This window comes from Stylophora pistillata, chromosome 2 (genome assembly GCF_964205215.1).
Source record: "Stylophora pistillata chromosome 2, jaStyPist1.2, whole genome shotgun sequence".
Classification (NCBI taxonomy): Eukaryota; Metazoa; Cnidaria; class Anthozoa; order Scleractinia; family Pocilloporidae; genus Stylophora; species Stylophora pistillata.
The window spans coordinates 54,799,065-54,827,005 of record NC_142520.1 but is presented as its reverse complement, the minus strand read 5'-3'; the positions used below and the strand labels follow the sequence as shown (position 1 = coordinate 54,827,005).

At 36.7% G+C, this 27,941-nt stretch overlaps 3 protein-coding genes across 4 annotated transcripts; all 3 read left to right on the top strand.

Annotated features, from left to right (window-relative positions):
• The first annotated feature begins 195 nt into the window (after window positions 1-195).
• Window positions 196-9,975, top strand: LOC111331544 (uncharacterized). Of its 2 annotated transcripts, XM_088750430.1 has the most exons (3): window positions 196-508; window positions 6,950-6,977; window positions 7,557-9,975. In XM_088750430.1, the coding sequence occupies exons 1-3, from the start codon at window positions 401-403 to the stop codon at window positions 8,564-8,566; spliced, it is 1,146 nt and encodes a 381-aa protein (XP_088606556.1). In that variant the 5' UTR covers window positions 196-400; the 3' UTR covers window positions 8,567-9,975. The 2 variants fall into 2 exon arrangements, with proteins under 2 accessions (XP_088606556.1, XP_088606555.1); XM_088750429.1 differs by lacking the exon at window positions 7,557-9,975 and having other exon boundaries at window positions 196-6,977.
• Window positions 9,976-15,191: 5,216 nt separating this feature from the next.
• On the top strand, window positions 15,192-16,921 carry LOC148740441 (uncharacterized). The gene is made up of 4 exons (XM_088749678.1): window positions 15,192-15,837; window positions 15,995-16,078; window positions 16,547-16,582; window positions 16,866-16,921. The coding sequence occupies exons 1-4, from the start codon at window positions 15,192-15,194 to the stop codon at window positions 16,919-16,921; spliced, it is 822 nt and encodes a 273-aa protein (XP_088605804.1).
• Window positions 16,922-17,524: 603 nt separating this feature from the next.
• LOC148740440 (uncharacterized) lies at window positions 17,525-26,698 on the top strand. Its single transcript, XM_088750656.1, has 13 exons — window positions 17,525-17,629; window positions 18,007-18,089; window positions 18,970-19,052; window positions 19,456-19,542; window positions 20,090-20,177; window positions 20,483-20,558; window positions 20,959-21,105; window positions 21,238-21,363; window positions 21,780-21,815; window positions 22,268-22,331; window positions 22,823-22,854; window positions 24,280-24,322; window positions 24,769-26,698. Exons 1-13 carry the CDS (start codon window positions 17,564-17,566, stop codon window positions 25,011-25,013), a joined length of 1,176 nt encoding a protein of 391 aa, XP_088606782.1. The 5' UTR covers window positions 17,525-17,563; the 3' UTR covers window positions 25,014-26,698.
• Window positions 26,699-27,941: the final 1,243 nt, after the last annotated feature.

Sequence of the window (27,941 nt, the reverse complement as noted above, 5' to 3'; positions counted from 1 at the left end):
TGCGTTCGACGTCAGGAGAACGCTTCGTAATCTTCGGGGATCCTGTGGTCGATGGGATACCTGTGCATGCCAGGCGTGAAGATTCGAGATTTTTGGTTACTTGGACGGGCGATGTTCAAAATCTGCGCCATTTTGAATAATTATTAAGCGCGCGCACGAATTTTAAGCCCAATAGCCGGCCAAAGGGAGAACGCTTCGTAATCTTCGGGGATCCTGTGGTCGATGGGATACCTGTGCATGCCAGGCGTGAAGATTCGAGATTTTTGGTTACTTGGACGGGCGATGTTCAAAATCTGCGCCATTTTGAATAATTATTAAGCGCGCGCACGAATTTTAAGCCCAATAGCCGGCCAAAGAAATTGCGGGCTCACCTGGTGGACATGCGCACACAACTATTTTTATGCGCAAGCAACTATACCTCGTGCGAGTGCGCACGCAACTATACCTCGTGCGAGTGCAAGCTGCTCGTGCGTCCGTGTCGCCTCCGTGGATATCTTTGGATTGTTCGGTAAGTTCATTTATTTTTCTCAAACTTCATGCGATGTTTCTTAAAAAGTTCATCGCTTCAACTTGTCAAAGCCTTACCAGGAAACTTTTTAGTACTCCTCCAAGAGCATGTAGAAAGCCCGATGTCGGCGTTGTCCGAACTACAACAAACCGAAGACCTTCGCTGCTCTCCTGCTTTGAATTGATGTCCTCGAATTTGCCGAACAACAAAGCAAATCAACCGATAACTCTGACACAAAGTTGTCTCAAAGCAAATCTACCAAGCCATTGTGCTTTGACCCATAGCGGTCACAAATACAAACCAAACAAACCGAGTCATTGTACTCGGTGGCCATTGCGCCAAATGACCCGTTGTGGTCACAAAGCAAATAAACCGAGTCATTCTGCTCGATGGCCATTGCGCCAAATGAAAAGTGACAAAAGTCAAATGGTTACCGGGCTGATAAGTGGTGATTATAGTTCACAAGATCATGATAAGGCTTTGACAAGTTATTCTTCTGAGAAAATTGAAAATCATAGTGTAACTATTTCTGAAAATGTTGAAGTTCGTAAGAAAAGAGTGAATTGTCAGAGGAAAAGGGACAGGGAACCATCTCACGTTCCTGTTAAAATAATTCTAAAGGCACTAAGTAATACGAAGTCTAGGAATAGAATCAAGTCTTTTGTAAGACAACATCTTCCAGACAGTTCTTTTATCACTAATTTATGTAGAAATTACAACACCTGGAAATTCTGGTATACCAATGATCATTATTATAGTAAATTTGTTTTTTACATGAACATACAGAAAAGAAAATTTACAACAACAGATAACTATTCTACATGTAACTGTAGACAAACACATATCCGTGTGGCAGATTTAATGAATTCTGGTGGAAAAAGCTTTCCTCAAACTCATAATGATAATTCAAAATTAAATGGAGGTATGTCTCCTGAGAATGCTGTTAGTCATGATTTACCATGGGATTGTTTAACTGAAAGGCTTCGTCTCATAGGACTTATACCACATGATGTAGGTGGATTTGGAGATTGTTTCTTTAAATCAGTTTCACACCAACTGTATAGGACTGCTGACTTGCATCGTGAAATTCGTATGGCTGGAATTGGCCATTTACAGAGTTACCCAGAATTGTATATTGAAAGCATTTCTAATGATCACTGGAATAACTATATTCAACAAATGTCAAAACAAGGCACATGGTGTGATAACATCATAATGCAAGCTGTGGCCAATGCATACAACTGTGTCATTCATATCACACAGTCTAATATAAATTCACCTGAAAGTACAATCTTAACTCCTGTTGCTGATCAGGATGGACGAAAGACAATATTTATTGGATATATTAACGAGTTGCATTATGTTTCAACATTGACTGACAAAAACAGTAGATATAAAAACAAACTCACATGCATAAAGAGAAAATTATCAGAAACCAATGAAAACAGACATGGTAGACTTCTTAAGCACAGAAATTACATGAAAAGAGTCAAATATACAGAAACAGCTAATGAAAGGGCAAGCAGACTTGAAGATAAGAGAGGCACTTATAGAAAAACAATGTCTGAAGAAACTGCTGAAAAGCGAAAAGAGAGACTTAAAACTAAGAGAGACACTTATAGAAAAAGAGTGTCTGAAGAAACTGTTGAAAAGCAAAAAGAGAGACTAAAAAGTTACAAAGACTCTTATAGAAAAAGAACGTCTGAAGAAAATGTTGAAAAGCGAAAAGAGAGACTTGCAAATAGGAGAGCCAGTTATAAAAGGTCTCAAACAATTTCTGCAGGACAAAAAGAGAGCTGTGCTGGTCCAGTTCACGAACAAAAACATGCACAAAATAACATGAACGATTTTCATAAGTCCAATCAGTATTCAGTTTGCCAATGCACTGTCTGTTTTGAAGCATGGCCATTGAAATCCAGTCCAAGGAAGGTTGATCACTACCAGTGTCAGAGGTGCATACGAGATAAACAACAACCAAAAAAGTTTTCTAAGGAAAATGACATGGTGCCATCATTAGTACCTTTACAACTGCAGGGGCTAACCCAAGTAGAAGAAATGCTTATTGCACGTGCACTTCCTGTTATGCGAGTTTACATAAAACCTGGTGGACAAAGGGGCTATTCAGGCCACTGTATCAATTTGCCTCAGGATATAGCTGAACTAGCACATTCTCTGCCTAGATACCCAAAAGATCTATCTGTTATTGTTGTTAAGATGAAAGGTAAAGAGAACAGTTTTAAAGATGTGACAGTGCGAAGGCAAAATGTAGCTGATGCACTACAATGGCTTGTTAATAATAACTCACACTACAAGGACATAACCATCAATCAAAATTCTTTAAATTCTTTACCAGAACATGGTGTTCCACATGGTCTTCTCTCGGTTGAAACAGAGAATATAGATTTGGATGCCACATGTGAACCTGACTTAGGTCCTCAAAATGAAGATGACATTGTTTATAATGAGGGTACTGAAATGAGTAGTTTTCTGCCTATTCCAGAGTGTCAGCAGCAAGAAATAGAAGCTGTGCGCCAACAATTGTCTAATGATTCTAATCACTTGCCCTGGCCAACAGTTGGCAGTGAACCATTAAACGAGTATGTAACTCCCTATTTAGCAACAATGGCTTTCCCAACATTATTTCCAGATGGTAAGGGTGATCCTACTAACCCATCATTACGCCGAGATATACCACTCGGAGAAAGAGTAAAGCACCTTTTAAAGTTTGGAGAAAACAAGAATGACAAATGGGTATATCGCTTTGCTACTCACCCCAGATTTGGTTACTGGGCATTGAATATGATACAAAGAAAACGTATTCTGCAACAGACAGGCATGTTCCTAAAACAAAACCCAGGAGAAGCTCATTTGACTGCTGAGGAGCTGCGGCAAATGGCAACTAGCAATAACACAAGTATGTTTATATCTAAGATATCACGCTATCTTAGTAACATTACTGGTTCTAATGCTTATTGGCACAAAGCTAAAGAAGATTTAAAAGCAATAATAGCCCATGCTGGAGCTCCAACATTCTTTTTCACATTCTCCTCTGCTGATATGCATTGGCCTGAACTTCATGCAATTTTTGGCAACTCAGTCAGTATTAATTCAACTGAGAACAAACGGCAGAATGTCATTAACAATCCTCATATTACAGACTGGTTCTTTACACAGCGTTTAGAAAGTTTTATTAAATACTGGTTATACAATTCACTAGATGCTGAGTGGCACTGGTACAGATTTGAATATCAAGCTAGAGGTAGTATACATTGTCATGGTGTAGCAAAGCTGAAAAATGATCCAGGTTTATGTAAACTCTCAGAAACAGCTCTAAAAGGCTATTTGGCTGAAATGTCCACTAATACAGCTGAGCAAGTCAATATACTAGAACTCAATCAACAGATAGTGGATGGGAAAAAGGCTTCTCAGGTAGTTTGTCAGTATGTAGATTGGTTATTGTCTACATATAATCCAGATCCACCAGATAATGGCACATGGGTGAAGCCCTCTATTCATCCTTGTCAAAAGCGTCACAAGGACCTTGTAAGTTTACAAGACTCTGAACAAGATTATGTTGATTTGTTGAATACTGTACAAAGGCACACTCGCTGTAGTAGAAACTATTGTCTTAGAAAGAAACAAAACGAAACAGAACTGAAATGTAGATTTAAGTTTCCATTTCAACCTTGTGTTAATACAAAACTAGAGTTTGAGCCCATTCATACAAAAGATCGAAGCACTCAATACAAAGCAAAGATCATAACAAAGAGGAATGATAGCAGACTCAATAATCACCAACGACTTCAGCTTCAAGGCTGGAGGGCAAACTGTGATATTCAAGTAATCATTGATTATCATGCATGTGTTGAATACCTTGCAAAATATGCTTCAAAAGGTGAACCAAAGTCACCTGTAATGAAACTTGCATTTAATTCTATTGTCCGTAATTGCAACAACAATAGCAACCCTACAAAATTGATAAAAAAAGTGATAATGAAATCACTTGGCCAACGTGACTTCTCTGCACAAGAGACTATGCATCATCTCATGTCACTGAAACTTGTCAGCTCATCATTTAATGTGGTACCTATTAGTCTAAATGGTTCACGTAGAATCAAAACTATAACAAATGATGGAGATACTGTAACCAATGACTCATTGCTTGATACTTACGCTAAAAGGGAAAAATATATTCAAACCATCCCAGATATAATGGCTCTTAATTTCATTCATTTTGCAACAAAATACAAACTTGTCAACAACAAACTAACAGTTCAGCCTCATAACATGATTCCCAGAGTTTTTCCAGTATTTTCTTCCAATTCAAAAGGTCCAAATTTTGGACTTTATTGCAAATATCAGTTACTTAAGCACAAACCTTGGCATACTACACAAGACAATGCCTGGGATTGTCAGGAAGGCACTGATGAAATATACATCACAAAATGGAAGGAATTTCTACAAACACCATATGCTGAAGAGCATGTTCCTGACTGGTATGAAAAACTACAAAGTGTACAGAATAACACAGAAGAGGAACCAAATATAGAGCACTCTTCAGAAGAGCTTCCACAGCGTGAAGAGTGGATGGATTTAGCAGATCTCATACCTGGGTATTTTGTTAACCAAGATAATATAACACAACAAACCTCTCAGCCTGATTATGACTGGCAAAATGACAAGATTAAGTATGCAAATCACTTAATACAGGAAATGCCATCCTGGGTAAAAACTAAGAAAGATACTTTGGATTCTACCTTTGGTTTGCAACAACAAAATATTGATGTTAATACATTCAGTGACATGCAAAGACATGCCTACAATATGGTGAAAGCACATTCTGAACAAGCCTGCCCTAAAGATCCATTGCTTCTTATTATACTTGGAGTTGCCGGTACAGGGAAAAGTTACCTCATTAATGCCATCCGAAACCTGCTCCAACACTCTTGTGCAGTGACTGCCACAACTGGCAAAGCTTCATTTAACATAAACGGATGTACAATCCATTCACTATTAAAATTGCCTGTTGGCCCAAGACATAACAAAGAATTAACAGGACAAGGGCTTGTCACATTACAAACCAAGCTGAAAGATATCAGTTATATCCTAATTGATGAATACTCTATGCTAGGACAAACATTGTTTGGCTGGATTGATAGACGCTGCCGACAAGCAACAGGCAAAAATGACAAAGTATTTGGTGGTAAATCCATGATATTAGTTGGTGACCCAGCTCAATTGCCTCCAGTGGCAGATAAGCCATTATATCATTCGAGACCCTCCAGTTCTACAGGTGAACAAGGCTATTTAGCTTATCACATGTTTGGCAATGTTGTAAAACTGTCAGTAAACCAGAGGGTTCAAGGCTTAAATCAACAGCAAGCTCAGTTTAGAGATTTACTCATACGCCTTCGCACAGGAGATTCTAATGAGCAAGATTGGAAACTTCTTTTGGCAAGACAGCCTTCCATAGCATTGAACGTGAATGAGTTTCAAGATGCCACTAGGCTCTATTTCAGCAATGAAGAAGTTGCTAATTATAACTTTGAAAAGTTATCAGAACTTCATCAGCCAATAGCCTGCATCACTGCACGTCACTCTAGTGATATAGCTAAGAAAGCAAGTTCAGATGACATGTCAGGTTTACAACCGACCATTTTCCTTGCAAAAGGTGCACATGTAATGCTTACCATGAACCTATGGATAGATGTTGGACTTTGTAACGGTGCAACTGGAACGGTTGAAGATTTCATTTATGCAAACAACCAGCAACCACCAGACTTGCCTGTCGCTGTCATAGTAAAATTTAATGAGTATAGAGGTCCATCTATCAGTGATAGCATTCCACGATGTGTGCCTATATGCCCAATAACAATAACCTCACAGACACTAGATGGTTTACATGAGAGACAACAGTTGCCTCTCAAACTTGCTTGGGCAATCACAATACACAAGAGCCAAGGGTTAACACTGCCAAAAGCATGGATTGACATTGGTCAGACTGAAACTACTGCAGGCATTTCATATGTAGCTATAAGCAGAGTGAAAACACTTTCATCTTGTATTATTGAACCAATGACTTTTGAAAGACTTAAGAGTCTTAAGAAATCCACTAATTTAAAATATAGACTTGAAGAAGAAAGCAGGCTATATAATCTAGCAAATATAAATTGATCCCAAGTTGAGTGATGCGAACAAAGTCACTCACAACAGTACAGCACCCAAAATTGATTAATTAGAATAAATTGATTATACGGCCTTCAACACATGCATACATAAATGATTTTTTTTATGGTTATAAATAGTTCACTTTCCAACTACATTTAAAGCAAAGTTCCATGTAATGTTTCAGAGTGTTGTATTAACTAGGGTTTAAAGGTATTTTAAACACCCTCCTAAAACATCTGTATACATCCTTATTTTTTTTTTTTTTTTCAACAGACAAGACAGAGATCTAATATGGCTTCAGGTATGTATCTCCCGGTCATACTTAAATATTATGGTTATACGTTCCTTTCTTCTATTAAACTAATGCTTCTTGTTTTAAAATCATTTTATAACCTTACCTGCTCTATATGCTCTCATTAATAAAACATGTTATTTTGAACATCTAGGTATTAGATGTACACTGTTTCCTATCACTTTTGTCACCCTTTAATGTTCTCATGTAGTTATATGATACAATTTATTTTTCCCACACCTCTTGCATGTTGATGGCAAACTTTGGCCAAAATATCCCTGTTTTGTACTAAAAATAATCTTAATTACAGTAATTAATGAGTGGTGAACTGCTCCTGTTTTGCTAAATTTTAACACTTCCCCTTCTATTAAGCCCTTCCTTTCTATTTAGCCCCCCCCCCCCCCCCCCAATGCGCCTTAAAACAATAAGCCCCCTGTGGGCTTAATAGAGGATTTACAGTACATGAAACAAGGAGACTAATATTTACACATATGTTTTTTTCAAATAACACAAGCTACCTTATGCAGTAATCCCATCCATGCCAAATTTATTACATTAATCTAAATATCTTTTTACCTCCTCCTACAGAAAAACAAGACATAACTTGCTTTGTGCATAATGTCTCACCAGTAAAAAAATCTGGACCAACAAACTACTTTAACTGCCACCTTCAGACAGAGAAAGATCTCATTGGCAGTGTATGCTTTGCAACTGAAAAGAAGGAAACTCTTGATGCAATGGCCACACAAAGATCACCGGTTAAAATTTCAAATTTTAACATCAGCAATAAGTATGGACGAAGTGATGTAGTAATAAACAGGAACACAACCATCACTTCAACAACAGCTGATTTTCCTTACAAAGCACAAGATGATGTCACATCAATTGCATCCTTGTCAAAAGTAGCACCACAACAGCTAGTGTCAATAAAAGGAAAGATATCACATCTAAGTGCGACCAAAACTATAGTCATCCAAGATTCTCCTGTCAAAAAACAGGAAGGCTATATAGTTGATCCATCTGGTTACATAAAAATTATTTTCTGGGGTGAGCATGTTGACAGCGTCACACCACAGTCCACCTATTTCTTCAACAACTTGAGAATGAAAGTATCTCAGAATCAAAGATACTTGAACACACCAAAACAAGATAATTTATACACCATCAAGGACGCTGAACCCTTCAAACAAACATTACCTGAAGTCAATGACATCTCAACAACAACAGAAACCATTGGAGAAATACTAGGAATAAGCAGTGTCACCAAATACAACTGTTGTTGTTCATGTTCAAAAAAAGTTACAATCAAGGGAAAAATTGCAGTCTGCGATAACTGCAAAGTAACACAAAAGGCAACCAGCTGCAGTGTAAAGTGGACACTCAAGATCCATATCCAAAACTCCAAACAACCACTGCAGAAGCTTCAGCTACAGGTTTATCAAGAAGCAGTGTCAAAGTTGTTTTCAATTTGTCACTTAATTGCAAATGAAACAACAGAGGAGGAAATCACAGAGGCTGTCTTAAACCTAGACACAGTTAAAGTATGCTTTGACACGCAAACGCGAAAACTTGTGGACATTGAAAAAATTGCCATTTAACATGTTTTGTTGCATTTTCCTTTGTAACAAACCAATCTCTAGTAACTATTTAAGTTACTAATAATTCATGCTATGAGATACAAACACTAAAACTTTTAGATATCACAAAAACTTTTATAGCACTTCATTTTTGAATTTCATATTAAACTTTCTTGAAACTATTCCATTTACTATTATTCATGTTACTGTTAGAAAAATTAGTCTCGCTCATTTAGTATCTAAACTACATTGTAAATGAGTAGATTCTCATGTTTTAATTATTGCATTTTACCTTGTGACTAATCGAGTTAGTATCATCCAGGGCCCAGTTGTTCAAAAGACGATTACTGCTAACCCACGATTAAAGCTTAATCAAAGATTTAATCTCTTTTGTTTAAAAAGATTTCAAAAGCTAATTATAAGCTGCACATGAAGTCAAATCGAAAAATAAAACTAAAGAGCAAGAATCCTTAAGAAAATCTCTTTTGGTTATTAATTTAACTGGAATAAAATTTGACGCTAACCCTGGGTTTGCTTAATCGCGCTTTGAACAACCCGGCCCTGGTTACTGTTAAGATAAGAAAAATAGTTAAACAATGCTGACACACAAACACGAAATATTTAGACATGGAAAAAAATCTAAGTTTCATAGCATTTTGAACTTCATCACAGCTTCATGTTCCAGTTGTTGTTATAAAATTTAGTCTATCTCTTTCAGTTTTTCAAGATACTAAGTAGATTGACATGTTTTTTTACATTTTCTCTTGCAACTAACCAATCCCATGCAACTATTCAAGTTACTATTCATGTTACTATTAAAAATTTTTTGTTAAACTATGGTATGACATGCAAACACCAGAACTTTTAAACATTGCAAAAAGTTTCATAGCATTACCAACTTCATAACTTTCTTGAAACTATTCAATTTACTATTATTCATGTTACCGTTACAAAAATTAGTCTCACTCATTTAGTATCTGAACTACATTGTAAATGAGTAGATTGACATGTTCTAATTACTGCATTTTACCTTGTGACTAATCGAGTTAGTATCATCCAGGTTACTGTTAAGTTAAGAAAAATTGTTAAACAATGCTATGACACACAGACACGAAACGTTTAGACATGGAAAAATCTAATTTTCATAGCATTTTGAACTTCATCATAGCCTCATGTTGTTGTTATAAAATCTACTCTATCATTTTCAGTTTTTCAAGATACTGAGTAGACTAACATGTTTTGTTACATTTTCCCTTGCAACTAACCAATCCCTTGTAACTATTCAAGTTACTATCATTCATGTTACTGTTACAAAAGTTAGTCTCCCACAATCAGTATCTAAACTACATTGTAACTAAGTAGATAAACATCTTTGGTTACATATTTGGGTTTCACTATTAAAGTTGCTATTGTTCATGTTGCTCTTTAAATACTTCGTCTTTCTCATTTAATCTCTCAACTAATTTCCTCCTCTGTTTTTGTATGATTTTAGCTAAATTCATTGAACTTCTAACGCACTTATTAATCTTTGATTACTACTAGTCTTACAATCGATTCGTGAAGATCAAACTGAAATATCGTGCTAGCGCACTCGTTGTTAAGGCGGGGGTACATTTGAAAGCTGCTAGTATGCCGCTTAAATGAAGGAGAACCACCTAGATTAATGTAAATGTTAATCGCGAATACCTCTCGTTTGAACTTTTTGAGAAGAATTTGTCAATTACAAATGCTGATCACTAAAGTGATTTGAGAGGGGGAGAAAGAAGAGAAAATTAATGTTATTTATCGGCAAAAGGTCGTGTCCGAAGTCTTTACTTAAAAATGCTACCCAGCCGGTAGTACGAGACATATTAAAGAAAAATTTCAACGAGGCTAGAGATTTTCTGCTCAGCTTCCTGACACGAAACGGAGACCGCCGGCTAAGCGCGGGCCGTATGGGAGAATACTCCCCACTCTCGGAACCAATCATATCTCAGGATTTGTATAATACCGCCCGCTCACGAACAGAGAAAACAAAGAAGTATATCGATCTTACGTCGTTCGGCTATCTTTCGTCTCGAGCTTCGTTCACGTGTTTGTCCCGTTCCGCTCGTTGCGCAATTTCATACGGCTAGAGATTAACTATCTTAAAATCCATGCGCCGTGTCTTTGCTCTCCTTTCAGATCAGACTACATTGCATTCGCTTCAGTGTAGGAAACTTTGTGCTATGGAATTAAGTTATTTTACTACTCTTAGGCAGTACCCCGTATCAAGGATGATCCGGTGGCTACAAAATCGGTCACTTTTGGCGAATCCCCTCCATTGCGGAACTTGTCAGGAGGATATGATTACGGTTCAGAGATCTGATGGCCATGTCGATGGATATCAATGGTTAGTAATCTGCAATAAGCCTTGCATATTGTATGTCTACCCCTATATCATATTCACGGTTTCTCCATAAATGGAACTTTTGTGGCAATATGTAAAGGAAGGCTGTTAAGTGTTATCTTTAAGTTCCACTTCGACATAAGGCTCGGAGTTCAGAATTTACTCAAAATCACTAAATGTATGCTTTTAAGACTTCATTTAGTATGAGCGATCGAAGATTACTTTCAAGTCTGCACGAGGGGAGAAAAATAAAACTGATCAAGTAACATGAAACATATCATAATAATGAGGTGATGGCATTCCTCGCCTTGGAGGCGCTAGACACGCGAGTTCGTGTGAGCTTTTAAAAAATTTTAAAAATTGACAACCGTAAATCTTTCCCTTTCTGTGGACTATAAAGGCTTTCGCGCGCGCTATAGTCCGCTCCAGAATCCTTCCAGAAAAAAAAAATTAAAATACTTTTGGTATGACAAATTATCCGTGCCTTCTTTGTGCAAAATCTGGACGCCATCGTTGAGCAGAGTACCAGTCGCTTTCTAAGGATTGTAATTCTCTTGACAGAATGATACCCTTTCTTTCTTTCTTTGGGCCTTTTTCATTTGCTTTTCTTTTAACCAGGGACTATTTTCTGCTTTGAATTTTTCCATGAGCAAATATTCTTCCATGCGCAAAGAGCTTCTAAGTGTGAATTTTCTCAAGTGCGCTATGTAAACAAAATGTGCACACAACACGAATAGAAGCGATTACCACGAAACTTCCCGAGGGAATTGGCCCAGGTACCAGGTAACGACACCTTCTGAAGAACTCGGACGCTTTTGACGATTTCACATTCTTTTTCGGAAACGTCAGGCGAATGCTTGACTTTGCTTTAATTAATCAAATAGAAGAAAAACCATTTTTATCGGCAACTGAAGGTGAGAAGTAACCTTTAAAGTAATTTACGATTTATTCTTCGGTTATCTAATCTTTTTTTTTTTCTTTTTAACTTTAAGGAGATGCAGGGCATGCAATAAAAAGCGAAGTTTAAGAGCCAACAGCTTTTTCGGGGAATTTCCCAAAATTGCTCTTGGAGAAATGATGATGATGCTCTATTTTTGGTCCATCGATGAAACACGGAAAAGGACATCGAGAATGATGACCGTTAATAGAAATCTGGTGGGCACTATTTTCCGACATTTGGAAGACGTATGTTCTCGAGACATCACCGATAATCCATTCATCCCTTTTGGCGGCCCAGCCGTGGTGAAGTGCGATGAAAGCAAATTCAATCACAAGGCGAAGGTTAGCATGAACTAACATGAGATGATAATAATGATAGTAATATTAATAATAATAATAATAATAATAATTATGATAACGATAATTCACTCTAATCATCAAAAATATTTTCAGACAAATTAAGATAATAATAATAATAATAATAATAATAATAATAATAATAATAATAATAGCAATACTAAAAAAAATAATTCAATGATAATGACTATAACCCCACCACCACCAACAACAAAAAAGTTCGTTTTTTTAATAAAAACTTGCTGTGGTTTGAATTGAAGCCGCCTGATATTTAGCAAACTTTACCACTGCTAACAAGGCGATAAAGAGTACAGTGGAATTCCGATTTCTTAAACTTCCAATAAACAAAAGAGCAAGTTAAATCAATCAAAGTCATCAAAGGCTGCGAAAAAATCGGACAAAGAATTCAGTGCAGTTCGTCTTGGGGTAAAGAAACCACCTTCGGTAAAGTTATTGGGAGGCTCGAGAATTTGAAGGATCGGGGAATATACAAATGCCTCAGAAACTACTTTCAGAAAATTATTCTACCTAATAAATTATTATCACCAAACTCAAACTCCTTGAAATTTGTTGTGATAGCAGGCTAGCTCCTGAATCGCGAGTGTGTGATTAATTTTTTAATTTTCATTTTTTTTTGTAACGCCTGTCTCATTGACTCCCTTCCGACAATGAAGTTGATTGGTATCAGCTTTCTTATTCATTTTATTGAGCGATGGCTGGTTGATTTTTCCACCTCCCACCTTCTTCCTTTTCCAAACCACTGCCAGCGGTTTTTTCTTCTTTTGCGTAATCGAAATGTAAGGAATAAAGAGCTGTGCGAATAGACTTAAACCCCTAACTAACGCCACTTCTTGAGTGGTTCGGGAAGGCTCAAAACCTTTACTTTACACAAAAGTGATGTGTGATAGCGGAAATAGTCTTTTGGTATATTACTCCACTGGGCCCCCCCAACAATGAAGTTGATTGGTTTCGGTTTTCTTATTCACGTGCCGAACTCGTGCTTTTAAGGCAGAACAAAAAAGGGCCTGTTCGTTTGGATTTCATCAATAAATCACTTGACTGAATTGACCAAGGATATTCGAACATGGGAGATTCAGGCGATTCCAGCTCTGGAAGCGATTGCGGGTCACCTCAGCCGATAGGAAAGTCAACGAGTAAAGTGTTCGTATGGCTGAAGGGAAAGGCGAAGTGTACACCGCGTGGAAATCCGTGGGTACTGCTGAATCGCGAGGGTAGAGTGAAAGATATTAAAATTGGAGGCAACTATTCGAGTGCAAAGATAAAAGAGCTGGTCAAGGAAAATTTTGCTGGACTTGCGGCTGTTGACTTGGATAGGTAGGTTGAGTACCAAAGCACTTTATCCCGCATGCAGGTTGTTTGCATTGAATACTGAATGTAAACTCAGAAGTGTGTGGTCACGTAAAACCCAGGTAGAGCAAAACAATTCAAATTTTAGCCACGCGACAAAGGATTCAAAATTTACCACTTATACTTTAACTATTTGCTTCGGATCATTAATTAAAACCAAAGTATGAGCAGTGAACTTGCTACGAATGTAAGGCCTGCAATGGAGTTAAATGTGCACGTAATTTATAAAAACAGCACCTTTTATAACACGTGTAAGGTTGGACCGAAATTTAGCCTGATCCACCCCATTTAGAGTCATTTCACGCATCGTCATCAAAATTAAAAAAGAAAGGAATTATCAGTCGTTACTCGAAGACTTACATTTAAACGGATTTTCAGTTTGATCAGAATACTTATCGCTCTAAACTACGCACAGATCTGAATCTTACCGAGACTGTTTCGATATTTAACTTTTTTTATCTCTTCTATTCTTGACTTTACCTGAGCAATGGTTACACAGTGAAAACAGGCAATTGGTAAAATTATTTAATTAAGGAAAGCAGGAATCTCAACTAGAATTTCCAGATTGACAGGAGGCTAATCATTGAGGCAGGGGGAGTGGGTAAAGGAGTAGAGGGGAATATGGACTGGAATAATACATGCCAAACAAGTCTAGAAACTTATCATTGATCATCTCTATTTAGATTTGCCCCATACTTTATTTACTATTTAGTGAATTCAAATGTTATTTCATATAGCCACTGTAAACTGTACGTAGTGACGATGTTGAACTTTCCTTTCCATAGAATTCGTCTATACAAGTCTACGAGCCGTGGGAGCAAAATGGAAAAAGTTTACAGAGGCATACCAGACGCCAAGGAAATATTTAGAATTTATGGCAAGGGGAGTTCCAATTCCAGGCGCATATATATGGTTTTGCAACACCCAAGAAATGGAGGTTAGTGTAAACTTTAATAATCAATCAAGGGTTTGTGTCATTGCAGTCAGCACCAAAAGATCGCATTGAGTGCATACACATCTGTGTCATGTGACCCATAAGTAAAGATAGTAAAAGCCAATTTTGGCAAAGCCACAAGATAACTGTGCTGCAAAGGCTGGTCTTTAGCAAATTTGCATGTTGACATGAATATAACTGTAGTGGAGTAAAATATATGGCTGCAGTACCCACAAATGCCTGTTAGAATTGCAATAACAGCGTTCTGGAAATAACAGCCTCCTTGAAGTGGAAATACATTTTCGCTGCAATTAAAAAGAAAATCACCAGTGGTCTTTGAAAGACAAAAGCAACAACATAACCCAATTAATCTGCTGAGAAATAAAAACTTTGATATTTAAATTCTGACTTTTCAATATTTACCCTTTTAATGTTCATTACCATTGATTGGCCGACTGGCAATAAGGATCTTTGCCTCTTAAAAATTTTCAATATTTGTTTGTCATAGATTTATCAATAAAAAACTAGTAATTCTCGCATCTTTCCACTATTTTAATGGTAATTCAAATGGCTGATTTAAATTCTTTGTTTTATTTCTCATCTCAGGATCTAACCCTAACCCTGAGTCCATACCAACACCAGGAGTTACCAATCCCAACCATCCTTCTCCCTCTCTTCAAATGAATCCCACTTCCAATGCTGCCTCCCTCCATTCTTCCACAAACCAATCACAAGCCTTCCTTCCTTCTGCTCAGCCCAATCCCAACCTACCCTCTACAAACCAACCACAACCCTCCCTCCCCTCTGCTCAGCCCAGTTCCAACCCAGCCTCTACAAACCAACAACAACACTCCCTTCCCTCTGCTCAGCCCAGTTCCAACCCAGCCTCTACAAACCAACAACAACCCTCCCTTCCCTCTGCTCAGCCCAGTTCCAACCCACTCTCTACAAACCAACAACAACCCTCCCTTCCCTCTGTTCAGCCCAATTCCAACCCACCCTCCACAAACCAATCCCATCCCTCCCATCACCCTGAGCAGCCCAATTCAGACCCACCATCCACCAACCAATTCCAGCCCTCCATTTTCCTAGCTCAGCCTAATTCTAACCCACCCTCCACAAACCAATCCCAAACCTCCCTTCCCTCTGCTCAGCTCAATTCCAACCCTTCCTCGCTTTCTCAACAATCAAACACTCACCCAAATCCCAGCTCATCTCAAACAAGTGTGACAAACTCAGTCATCCAGCCAGGGACTTCCAGTGATGAAGCAAGGGTGGCAAGTGGTGTTGTTAATCAAGTGGACTTGACATTGCCTACAAGTGAATGTAAGTGTTTGATTGATTTGCACACTAGTTATAAACTTAGTTAATGTTTTTTATTCAATCTTCCATTTGCATCTTGACTGGAAGCAGGTGACCCATCTGCCTGTATATGATTATGATGTGACACAATTCAAAACTGTGTTGTTTTTTTTTTGAACAGATGGTGTTTCTGCTTTTGATGACATGGCTACCAGTGACCTCGACAGGAGCTATTTAGCTAGTAACCCAGTAAATGTTGACTCAGGTAATACCATGGTGAATGATTAAAGAGCATCAAAATGCTGGTTTTTTTATTTTTCCTCTATGACCGCCCCCCCCCCCCCCAAAAAAAAAAATCATGATCTTTGGCTATTGCAGACCAAAAACCCAATCCTGATTGGAATATCTAATAGTTATCTCTGGGGTGGGTAAGGATATTTTCCGAAAAAAGCATGCACATTACACTAGAAATCAAGTTTAAAACTGCAGATAGTTTACATAGATGATTTCAAATTGTATCATGTAATACCATTTATAAGGCAAATTTACAGAGCACTATTAAAAGCCAGTGTTTTAAGTCTTAACACTGAGAAAGTGCCCTAACAAAGTAAGCCAAGTCAGATTTACACATTAGGTATGATGTAAATCAACAATATTTATGTGAGACTGATCAAGAAATTAAATCAAAAAGGAGGAAATTTTTACACCATATATTTTTTTACATTTATTATAGCATGTCATTTAACTGGCACAGAACAGTGGGAAACAGGTATGTTTCTATAAAATGGATTAAAAAACAGATACACTTAAAAAAGCCAAAGTGGGATTAGCTTGAACATAATTTTATTTACTCAGTAATTTAATTGCAAAACAAGAGAGATGAACAATTGGGTCTCCTGTTGATGAAGAATAGGATAATCTTCAGTATTATGGTAGAGTACAGTGTGATATAGACAGATAGACTGACTGACTCGTGCAGTTTTGTAGCATGAAGTAATGCACAATAAGTAATGTTCTTGAAATTCATTCAATTTTGTGCCATTACATTTAAGCTGGGGTTGTAGAAGAGGATATGAGTTCCTTAGGAGTTCTGGATCTGAATACTTGAGGTATGTTGGAAATATTGTCAATAATTCAATAATATTTTCAATAATTTATGAGTTCCTTAGGAGTTCTGGATCTGAATAATCAAGGTATGTTGGAATTATTGTCAATAATTTAATGCAATTACATGCAGGGCTCTCCCTGGATGATGACATTAGATAAATTTCCACCAGATACAAAACAATATTCATGCCAAAAGTAGCATTTGAACCTAAAATAGAAAGCTTAACCTTGCTTATACCCTATGTAGTTGTTTGATTCATATTTCAAACTACAGCAAGAGTTGGGGAATGGAAACAAAACAAAAAAAAAACAACAACCCTTAGAAGATTTTGGCACAGGTCCTTAATGGTGACAGTTCAATTGAACACCGTTACTATTTGTAAATAATAATATTGCATAAAACAAATAACAAAAGTGCTAGAAATCTGGAATTGGAGTCTAAAATATACTTGTCATTTCAAGAAGGAAAATGGAAGAAGAGTTTGGAAAAAACCCAACCCTTAGAAGATTTTGACACAGATGTCCTTAAAGGATGACAGTTTGATTGAATACCACTACTATTTGTAGACCACAATATAATAATTTTGTAGTGCAATGGAGTGTGGACAGAGCATGGGATGTGCTTTACTGTAAACAAGTGCTGATGGAGGTGGCATCAGCCCATGAGGATATTCTCCTACCAATCTTTTTGAACTTAACATATGAGGAGGTTTGTGTTAAATAGCGATGTTATGTTTGCCCGGATGGCTTGCAATTTTCAAGGAAACTGTTGTAAATAAATACAGTTAGCATGCCTAGGTGTCAATGTGTTGAGTTAATGAGAAGTAAAATATATTAGCAGTCACATTTGAAATAAAAATAGCCTGTAAACTTTTGTGAAGCCACATTTGTCATATGTCAATTTCACTTGCTGAGGAACAGACCCATTTGAAAAAGTATACTAGTTACTGTCTGTCAACTTTAATTTCTCTAGGTGACATATAGTCCTGATGCATGCATTGCAACAATGCACTGTGTTGCATCATAACACCAAAAGAAATAACATTAAATCTAACTCTACTTTAATTTATAAATTTGTGTATCTAGATGTGTCACCAGGCCAGGTCTGACCAGAGAAGCATGGTTACGGCGATCCTACAAGAAGGTGACAACATACCTGATGTGATAAGGTGACTATCAATAGTTAATAAAAGGTTATTTTTATCTCTAAAAGCAGGCTGCACTCTGCAGAAACAGCTTCCGATTACACTAAGTCACAGTGACAAAATAAATAGGTTAATATCATAGTTCATAATAGTTAATTTTTCTTATTGAGAGACATATGCATGAACCGTGCCTTTAAACTTTTCTGTGTATATAACTTAAAAACACATGGAGACATCAAAAGTGACCATGCTTACCTGGTGCAATGTGTACCCACATGACAATTTTTTTGTACATAGAAGGTTACTCCAACTGACTGGTTTCTTTGTTTTCAAACATAAATTACATAAGATGCAATGAATATATAAAGTTCATATATTTTTGAACTGCGGTATTAGATACGTGTGATGTGCGATCCTCGCAGTAGATAGCGCTACTGCGAGGATCGCGCTACTGCGAGGATCGCACATCACACGTATCTAATACCGCAGTTCAAAAATATATGAACTTTATATATTCATTGCATCTCATTTATCACTTTCACGGGTTTATTACGAATCAACTTAACGGCCTGCTCCCAGTTGGCTTGTTAGCTCAATTGGTAGAGCGCTGCACTAGTATCGCAGAGGTCAGTGGTTCGAGTCCCGTACAGGCCTGATTTTTTTCAGGTCTGATTTTCGCTATTGCATAAATAGCGCTATCTACTGCGAGGATCGCACATCACACGTAAATTACATTATAATTTGAAATACAAACATCACGCACAAACATCACTCACAAACATCACAAAGGGTATTCAAGATTTTTAATATCCACTGTATGATGCATGCATGCTATATTTCACATTAAGTAGTAAATAATTTTAATTAGTAATCAAATATGTTTATCTCTCTCTTAAATCATCAGGATTCTGAATATTCTACATGGAGTCAATCATGGAAACTTATACTTTTGGATAACTAAAGAAAAATCCAGATCTGGGAGAGAAGGTATTGAATTACTATCCGTGTTTTGGATACGAGACAAAAAGGTCAAAGTTAAAAAAGTTTCCTAAGTCTTAATGGCTAAACATCAAGATTGTAATGTAATTCTCACACTTTACTAATATTTAAAAATGGATACATCTGAAGTACTGATATTGTGTACTGTAAAGAGTGTGTGCATAGATATGTTTCTTCATTATTAAGGGATGTACTTATAATAGGGTGTTTTACTTTCTGTAGTACTGAGCATATCAAAATATCCTGTCATCTTCTAGTCTATGTTGTGTTTCCTTATGCTATATTTAGTGCCCCATAACAACCTCTACGCACCAATAATAGATGCAATAATGCCCATAATTGTCAATGTTCTCAAACTCTTCTTACCATTTTATGTTATTTTTTATGACAGTGAAAAGAAAATTTGGAAGTGCTGGGTCCGATTTACTCATAATGGCACCCACAACTTCTCAGCCTATCCTCATAGAGCGTTTTTGTGGTGAGCATTTTAAGAATATAAATAGCCTCAAAATACAATTTGTTGAAAAGGTTGGTAAATGTTAATGAAAGGAATTTTATATTGATAATAGTAATAAGCTTTTCTTGGCAAATAACGTTCAGTTTGGAATGTTTGAAAAGGATCCCATGCCTGCAAGTCAGTCTGTACTCATTCAATTTTAATGTCATCACTATGTGTAGGCACAAGTCAAAACAGACAATAAACATAAGGAAGTTTGAGGAAAAACTCCCATTGCTTTAAAAGCGCTTCCCTTACCTTAAGTCTTATATTAATTTAAAGATAATGTACTCTTTAATTTTAAGGTTGACTTGCAGTCATGTACAATATCCCAAGCCATCATCAGGCACCAGTATACTACCTACATACCAGTTTGACCTTGCATAAATGTTGCCACTTTTTGGTAAATTGTTTTAATATGTCTTTTTGGCCCCTTTTTAAAAATTGAACATCATAGGTTAATATTGATCTGATTTGACTTAAAGATGGCTGGAAACAAAATTGTTGTATTTTGGATTCTTATAACAAGGAGACAACCTAAAATTGGCAACAAAGGAAGATGTGGTGGATGCAGTAAAAAGGGCAGCAGATGCTGTGGCTGCATTCACAAGGGAATGGTAAGAGGTCTTTAATATTCGATAAGATAAAGGTAGAAATAATTATTTCCAGCTTGTTACCCATTGACAACCTTATGATCTTACAGAAAATTTTCATAAACTCATATAGCTCAAGTCTGATGTGTTATTCATACATCAGATACTAAGCTGTTTCAAACAATGTCTTGTTCGCAATTAACAAACATTAAAAAACCCTAGGTGTATGCAAATTATGTGGTTAATATGTTTTGATTATCCAGACAGATGCAGCAAATCAAAGTGAACACTGGTGAGATTCACCATAAGTTATTCATTGTTTCCAATAGGGAGAGGTTAGAGCAGGATCGTTCACCTAAGAAGGAGCAGGAGAGTGCATTGCAAAAGGCAATAGAGGATGACAAGGTAAATAGCTTTTCCCAAATACTTACATAGCACAAATAATGCCAATATCAATTATGTCAATCGTGGCATGATTACCTGTTGGAAATAAACAAAAATAAAGAACACATTAGGAGAAAGTCAGGCAATGAAATGAGGATTATTTTTAGAAGGCTTCCTTTAAGACTTCAGGAGCCAAAACAAGCACCAGCCATCAAAGTATGGCCCAAGTTTCAGAGACATATCCCCAAACAGGAAAGGAAATGAGTGAAATGAAGTGATTCAACATAAATAATACTTGTTACCGAAAAAACTGCTATAATCACCACTTTCTCTTTTAAGACTTAGCAGCAGAAATTTCAAGATCTTTTTTCTACATTATCAATGAAATATTACTGAGGTTGTCATGTATTTATTCTGTAAGATTAAAGAATCAAGCAAGATAAGGAAAGCCCGACAAGCCAGAGTTACAGATGTCAGTCGGGAAGAAAAAAAAGAGAAAGTGAAAATCATCCTCCGCCACTCAAACGGCAAGGAAGAGTGCCAGTTCATCAAAGGTGCCTTCTTCCAGGTACATATAAACAATGATACAAATTATTAAACTGTAAATAGCACTTTGGTAAAATTATGTAGACATACAGTGATTGGCAGATAGCTTTTTATAAAAAGAAATCTAACCTTTTTTCCTGTTTAAATGATATAGGAAGTATATGACTGGGCAGGCTCCAACAATGCTCTCCCATTACACTTCTCTATCCAAAGAGGTAGGGAAGTGGTAAAACATGGAGACCTCTTGGAGAGACCAGAGGTGCTTCATATTCATGAGAGAGTAAGTAAATAATAATATTACATAAAACAAATAACAACTACAGTACTAGAAATCTGGAGTTGGAGTCTAAAATATACTTGTGTTATTTCAAGAAGGCAAATGGAATGCCTTTGGTGAATTCAAATTTGTTCAAAATACCCTTTTAATCCTGATTTTTAGAGGTGGTGGAAAAAATATGGTAAATGATATGCTATCTCCTGGTATTTCTTAGCACACAAAATTAATCATTATGAGATACATAATACAAGTATGAATTTTGAGGGGATTTTTGCTTGCATATTCACCAATGTGCCTGCATGAGGTTTGAAAGTCACAGTTGTAAAGTGTTCAAACAGCTACCCTGGTAAATACTGTGGAATTTATGTTTTAAACCTTATCTTTGATTCTGTTAACTTGTTTTTTTTTTTTTAATCCAGGATGAGGCAGAGATTAAATCCCTTCTGGGATCAGAGGTTAGAAAAAAGTGAATACACATAGTAACAACTTATCTTTGAATGTATGATACAACACCACATATTAAGTAAAGTGTATGCTCGGACTGGTCAATTTGCTGCAAATTATCTGCCTATGAGTGTGTGACATGAAGCAAAATGGCACAAGTGATCAAAACAGAAAAAAAGAATGTGTATTATTGAAGAAGTAAACTGGAAAGCTCTTATCACCATAGCCAGTCTTTAGTATAAACCGTTTCTTTCTCCACACAGCCTAATTTTTCAGTTTGATTATCATTAAAAGACAAAATCATCTTTTTTGACTATTCATTTTGTATACCCAGGTTGAAAGTTTGGGTTATGACCTGAGTTTTATTCATAGAGTTAAGCATAAATTTTGAAATTGTTAATGGTAAGGAAATAAGAAATGTTAATTCTGGGTCACATGATGGCTTTCCTCATTTTGCCTGCAGGTGACATTCCAAGGAAATATTCCCGATTTGCAGTTGGAGGGTGACCCTTCATCCACAATACTAGGTGAGGAATACAAATATTATGTATTAAACTAGTAATTACCACAAAATGAAAAAAACAATGTAAAGAATAAAAATGAAGTACCTTCAAATGATACTGAACATGCATGAAAAGCAGACCCAGTCTTAGCAAAGGTAATGCAACCCAACAAGAAAATTACAGGTAATCTGCCTTGCTCAGTGATAATAAGCAGAAAATAAGGACAAACATTAGGACTACATGATGTTCCTAAAAACAGAGATAACATCTTTCTTTAAAAAATTTCAGAAGAAATTGCCTTAATGCCAAAAATCAACACTGGTCATATGTTAAGTTATGTGTTGAGGGCTTATTAATTTCATATTTGTTACCTGATAAACAATGAGAGTCGCCACACAATTCTGTAATTTACTGGATAAATCATCATCACCTGTATTGCTTGAGCAATTATAGTAAAATATAGGTATATTAAATTGTGTATTTTTACATACTGAGACTAGTTCTCCTCCTGACAGATGAAAATTCGAACACAAGCAAAACAAATGAGGTAAGGGAAGTAGTGCACATTAAAATGTCACGTAAAATTATTGGTAGTATGCTACATTATGAAAACCCTACCATAACATATTGCATTGTATGTTCCATAGATCATTGACCAAAAAAAGTTGACTTAAACTTAAAAAACTCGCATGTCCCTTGGGACGAGGTTCTTTGTGGGCCGTGACACTTAGGCAGACTGACGGGTCCCTTGGGACAAGGTTCTTCGTGAGCCGCGACACTTGGGGCAGACTGAAAGGTCCCTTGGGACGAGGTTCTTCGTGAGCCGCGACACTTGGGGCAGACTGACAGGTCCCTTGGGACGAGGTTCTTCGTGAGCCGCGACACTTGGGGCAGACTGAAAGGTCCCTTGGGACGAGGTTCTTCGTGAGCCGCGACACTTGGGGCAGACTGACGGGTCCCTTGGGACGAGGTTCTTCGTGAGCCGCGACACTTGGGGCAGACTGACAGGTCCCTTGGGACGAGGTTCTTCGTGAGCCGCGACACTTGGGGCAGACTGAAAGGTCCCTTGGGACGAGGTTCTTCGTGAGCCGCGACACTTGGGGCAGACTGACGGGTCCCTTGGGACGAGGTTCTTCGTGAGCCGCGACACTTGGGGCAGACTGAAAGGTCCCTTGGGACGAGGTTCTTCGTGAGCCGCGACACTTGGGGCAGACTGACTGGTCCCTTGGGACGAGGTTCTCCGTGAGCCGCGACACTTGGGGCAGACTGAAAGTTCCCTTGGGACGAGGTTCTTCGTGAGCCGCGACACTTGGGGCAGACTTAAAGGTCCCTTGGGACGAGGTTCTTCCTGAGCCGCAACACTTGGGGCAGACTGACGGGTCCCTTGGGACAAGGTTCTTTGCGAGAAGCATTATTTTGTGCAGACTTACTTAATGATCTTCATGTGATCTAGTTCTCATTTTAACCAAAATAATTTAAGATATGTCAATATACATACAACTGAACAAAATGAACTGTCATGGCTTCCTCCTGCATAACACTAACATCAACACCTGACCAAATAATATTAACAACAGCAAGGTGGAACAACTGACAGTATCTATTATCACTATAGTTTTAAATAAGGGTCATGCTATAATGTAAACAACTTATCAACCTAAATAACTAAGTAAATAGAGATCATGTTAGTAACATCATTTTCCAAGTGTGTTTAGTAAAGGTATTGAATGCCCTATTTTAATTTGCCATTGAAATATGAGGTCATGTAATTAGATTAGTTCATGTACATTTCATTAGTGACTATTTAATTTTATAATACTATATCTACGTTATAATAGTCATGGTTATAAAGGAAAGTAAGAGATTGAGGCAGTGGCATCTTGGTTTTTGCCATTGTCCCTTGTTGTTAAAAGTAAGTTACACGTGACTCTTGTGGATGGCATACTTCCCTTTACTTTTTATCTTGTTTCAGGAACCACTACCAGGTACATCTGGAATTATTTTTGCACAAGCAGGTGAGAAGCATATTATCTAATAAGTAAAATAACCAGTATTTTACCAACCAGTAAGGATACTGATTTTAATGTTGGTAAAAGTGGCCATCTCTGATGATAGTTGATCCACTGGCATCCTACTGCATTTTAGAGGATAACATGGCATAAGGATGTCATTAGAGCTACAAAAGAATTTAATCAGAGGGTTGAACAAAATGATTAGACTCTATTAGAAGATATTGAAAGAACATGGAAATGTATATTCTTGACCTGGAGACCATGGATTATGGAAATTTCCTACTGACCCTTTTAACTAAGGCCCCTACTTAACCTGGCAATCTATACAGCATTTCCCTCCAAACTGGGACAATGTAATTATCAGAGAAATATATGATTGTGAGTCAACAGCAAGAAAAAGAAAATTACTGGTCAGCCTACAATGTCTAAAATTATAACTTTTTCCCCAGAAGAAGGTCAAGAAATAGAGGAAAGTTGTGTAGACATCAACAAGGAGGAGAAGAAAGTAGAAGAGAAAAAGGAGCAAAAGAAAGAAGAGGAAGTGAGGGAGCACACAGAAGAAGAGAAAAAGAGGGAACATAAAGATGAAGAGGGGAACGAACATGTTAAACATGAAAGGAAAAGGAAAAAGAAGGACAGGAGAACAACCTCAAAAAGAAAAAAGCCAATGGTGGAAAATCACCCAGAATGTTAAAAGTTTAAAAAGACTTTAAAAGGACCCTTGTCAGCCACACCTTTGTTTCTGTTTACCTGTGGATGTTTTCATATTTTATTTCATGTAGAGCAGATCCAAATATAAAAATGCACAATCAAACTGCTTAGGGTAATTTAAAAGACTTCCAGAAACACAACTTGGGAAAATGCAATAAAATTTCACTTTCCCATACATTTCACATATTTTCATGGTCATCAAAAATGGTAGAGGCTGGCTAGAGTCCTTCAAAATTTGTTCAATAGAGGCTGCTATAAAGCAACAAGTTAAAAATGTTCTTTGTTTTGATGATAAACAACAAGTGTAGAGCCCAAAACTTCAGTTCCTAATGTAAATATGGTTGGTGTTATAAGGAACTAAAAGTGTTCAGTTTAGAATTTAGTCAAAGTGGGTCATATGTATTGCATGACATTTTATATTGGGTCATTTGAAAAACAAATGGTCTGGGTCAAACTATGATCTTCAAACTTCCAAGAACTGACATCATTCAAACCATCACCAGTATGTCAGAGTCTTTATGCTTTTCAAGGTTTTAGTTGTTTATTGTGGTAAACAATTCATCATAAAGTGGAATCCTTATTTTAAAAAAATTACAGACCAATCTTGAATATACGATGTCAAAAAACAGCAAAATATATTTTTCATTTCATGCTTTCTGACCCCAAGTAACTGATTCAACTTCAAATCATGTTTTCAGGTTCAACTGCCATTCTCTTTTGCTTGAAAAACACTGAGCTTTTGTCCTTGTTTCATAACAAAACATAAACACAAGAACAAAGACAACAAATGAAGCATCAAACGATCAGTAAATCAACGTATGCAAAATGTCTAAGTAGGCTCATACTAAAATTGTACTCATACCCACGTAATCTGAAATGCTAGTCATCTTAATATCTTGCCCTCATCTAAGGATAGTAAGCACATTTTTTTTTTTTTTTTGGTTTTCTTTAATTATTGCCAGCTGCTTTGGAAGTACTTAATATATATGAGGTAACTTGCTTTTTGTTTGTTTCTTTGTTTTTTAGTCTGTTTTTACATCAGTAAGAGTCCACAACCATTTCATTTAGTGTCAGAATAGAATATTCCAAATAAATGAAACAAAAGCATGAACTAGATCGAATACTGGAACTAGTTATGATTTGAATTTAATAGTTGATGTTGCACATGCAATGTAGAAGACTTCTAAAAGAGTGCAAAAATTTAGGCTTCTATGAAACTATAAACCTTAACCACAACCATGTTTACTTTACTGAAAGGTGTGAAATTGGCTTCCTTGGGTGAGAGCACAGTGATTTAATATCTAGAGTAGGGACCCCTTGGCTTAATTCTTGCCTTGCACTGAAGAGTAGGCAAAGTTAAAAATTACATTATACAGTACATACATATATATGTATATATAAAAAATTGTGGCAAGAAGTTAAAACTCGTTCATATTTTGAAGATGATCCATAAGCATGCAAACCAAAAAAATGTCCCTAGTTAGTCACACCTTTATTTTAATTTACCCGTGGATATTTTGATATTTTATTTCATGTAGAGCAGGTTCAACTTAAACAACAAACATGGCAGATTTGATGTTAAGTTTATTATTTACTATGGTAAAATCAACTTGTATTTATTAAATTAATAGGTATTAAAATATTCAATTCAGTTACTAATATCAAAAATGTCTTGCTTTTTTTTTAGTCATGATCGCAGATAAGGATTAAGGTTCTTTTTTTCAGTCAATAAAGTGCGCTAGGTCAGGCTATATGAAAATTAAGGTCAGCTCAACAAGGACTTAATTATTTTGTTAAAAGTGAACTGTTGCAGTTGTGTCATAGCTTTTACATTTGATTAGTTTGGTGGATCTATTACAAAGTTAATATTTAACATTTTAGGAATCTTATTTGTTCTGAACTATCAAATTAATTCATAAGAATTAATTTCTTTTAACTTAATTGTCAAGTCCATGTTAATCTTACTAGTCAACATTTAATTTGGTTATATCAACTAAGCTGAAATTATAAATTAGCCACTGTACTGTAGAGAGTCAAAAAGCTGAAGTTTCAAGTATTGGCCCTTAACTCTGACAAAGGGTTAATGCTCAAAACGTCTGCTTTTTGAATCTTCAGGGTGGCCAGTTTACAATTTCATCTTAATTAATCTACCCCCACTGACACAGCACCACAGTTTCTTTAAAAACCTCCAACGTTCATTCACTTGTGAACATTTAGTCAATTTTGATTTAAAATAGATTCCTCTGCTATAAAAAATATCACAGTATGATTGTGTTTCACAAAATTATCTGAATAGAATGAGTGAAACACAAAATTGGATAACAAATTTAGCTTCAAAAAAATTATAGTATCCCACCACACTTTCACATGTTCCATGAAATGCTGCTGAGCTATTATGGTCTTGGAAAATGGACATAAGTATAGTTAACATTATTCTTCCTACCATTTGTTTGCAAGATGAGAAAATTTTGCTTTTGTTTTTTTCCATTCCCACTAATATGAATGTCAGCTGGTAGCAATGCATACGCGTGACTGTCTTGAATTCTGGTGCCGGAATGTTAGTTTTACTCATCCTCTACTCAGTCTTTTTTGTCCAAACCATTTTAACATTTCCTAAGAGTTATGTTCCTTTTTTGGCTAAAAATGACCAATTAAAATAGGAACGCGAAAATCTATCGAGCTTACGTAACCGAAAACTATGAAGCAGCAAGTAGGAACAAACACCCTCCGGTAAAACAATGTACCAGAAGAAACCAATGCTTACCTTAGGACCATTTCCTCCATCTCTTTAGCAGTGTAAAAATATTCTTTCTCCCTCTCGCGTTCTTTTTAAAATTTCAAAAAAGTCCTGAGTTTGCGACGACAAGTTTGCTAGAACATGACCACTCTCACTCGCCCCAGGCTCCCTCCC

Coding starts and splice junctions, on each gene's coding strand:
- LOC148740440 (XM_088750656.1), top strand. CDS start 17,564: ATGGAGGTGGCATCAGCCCATGAGGATATTCTCCTACCAATCTTTTTG. Junction 18,090..18,969: donor AACATACCTGATGTGATAAG/GTGACTATCAAT, acceptor TTAAATCATCAG/GATTCTGAATATTCTACATG. Junction 21,364..21,779: donor TGCTTCATATTCATGAGAGA/GTAAGTAAATAA, acceptor TTTTTAATCCAG/GATGAGGCAGAGATTAAATC.
- LOC148740441 (XM_088749678.1), top strand. CDS start 15,192: ATGAATCCCACTTCCAATGCTGCCTCCCTCCATTCTTCCACAAACCAA. Junction 15,838..15,994: donor GACATTGCCTACAAGTGAAT/GTAAGTGTTTGA, acceptor TTTTTTGAACAG/ATGGTGTTTCTGCTTTTGAT. Junction 16,079..16,546: donor CCCAGTAAATGTTGACTCAG/GTAATACCATGG, acceptor CATTTATTATAG/CATGTCATTTAACTGGCACA.
- LOC111331544 (XM_088750429.1), top strand. CDS start 401: ATGCGCAAGCAACTATACCTCGTGCGAGTGCGCACGCAACTATACCTC.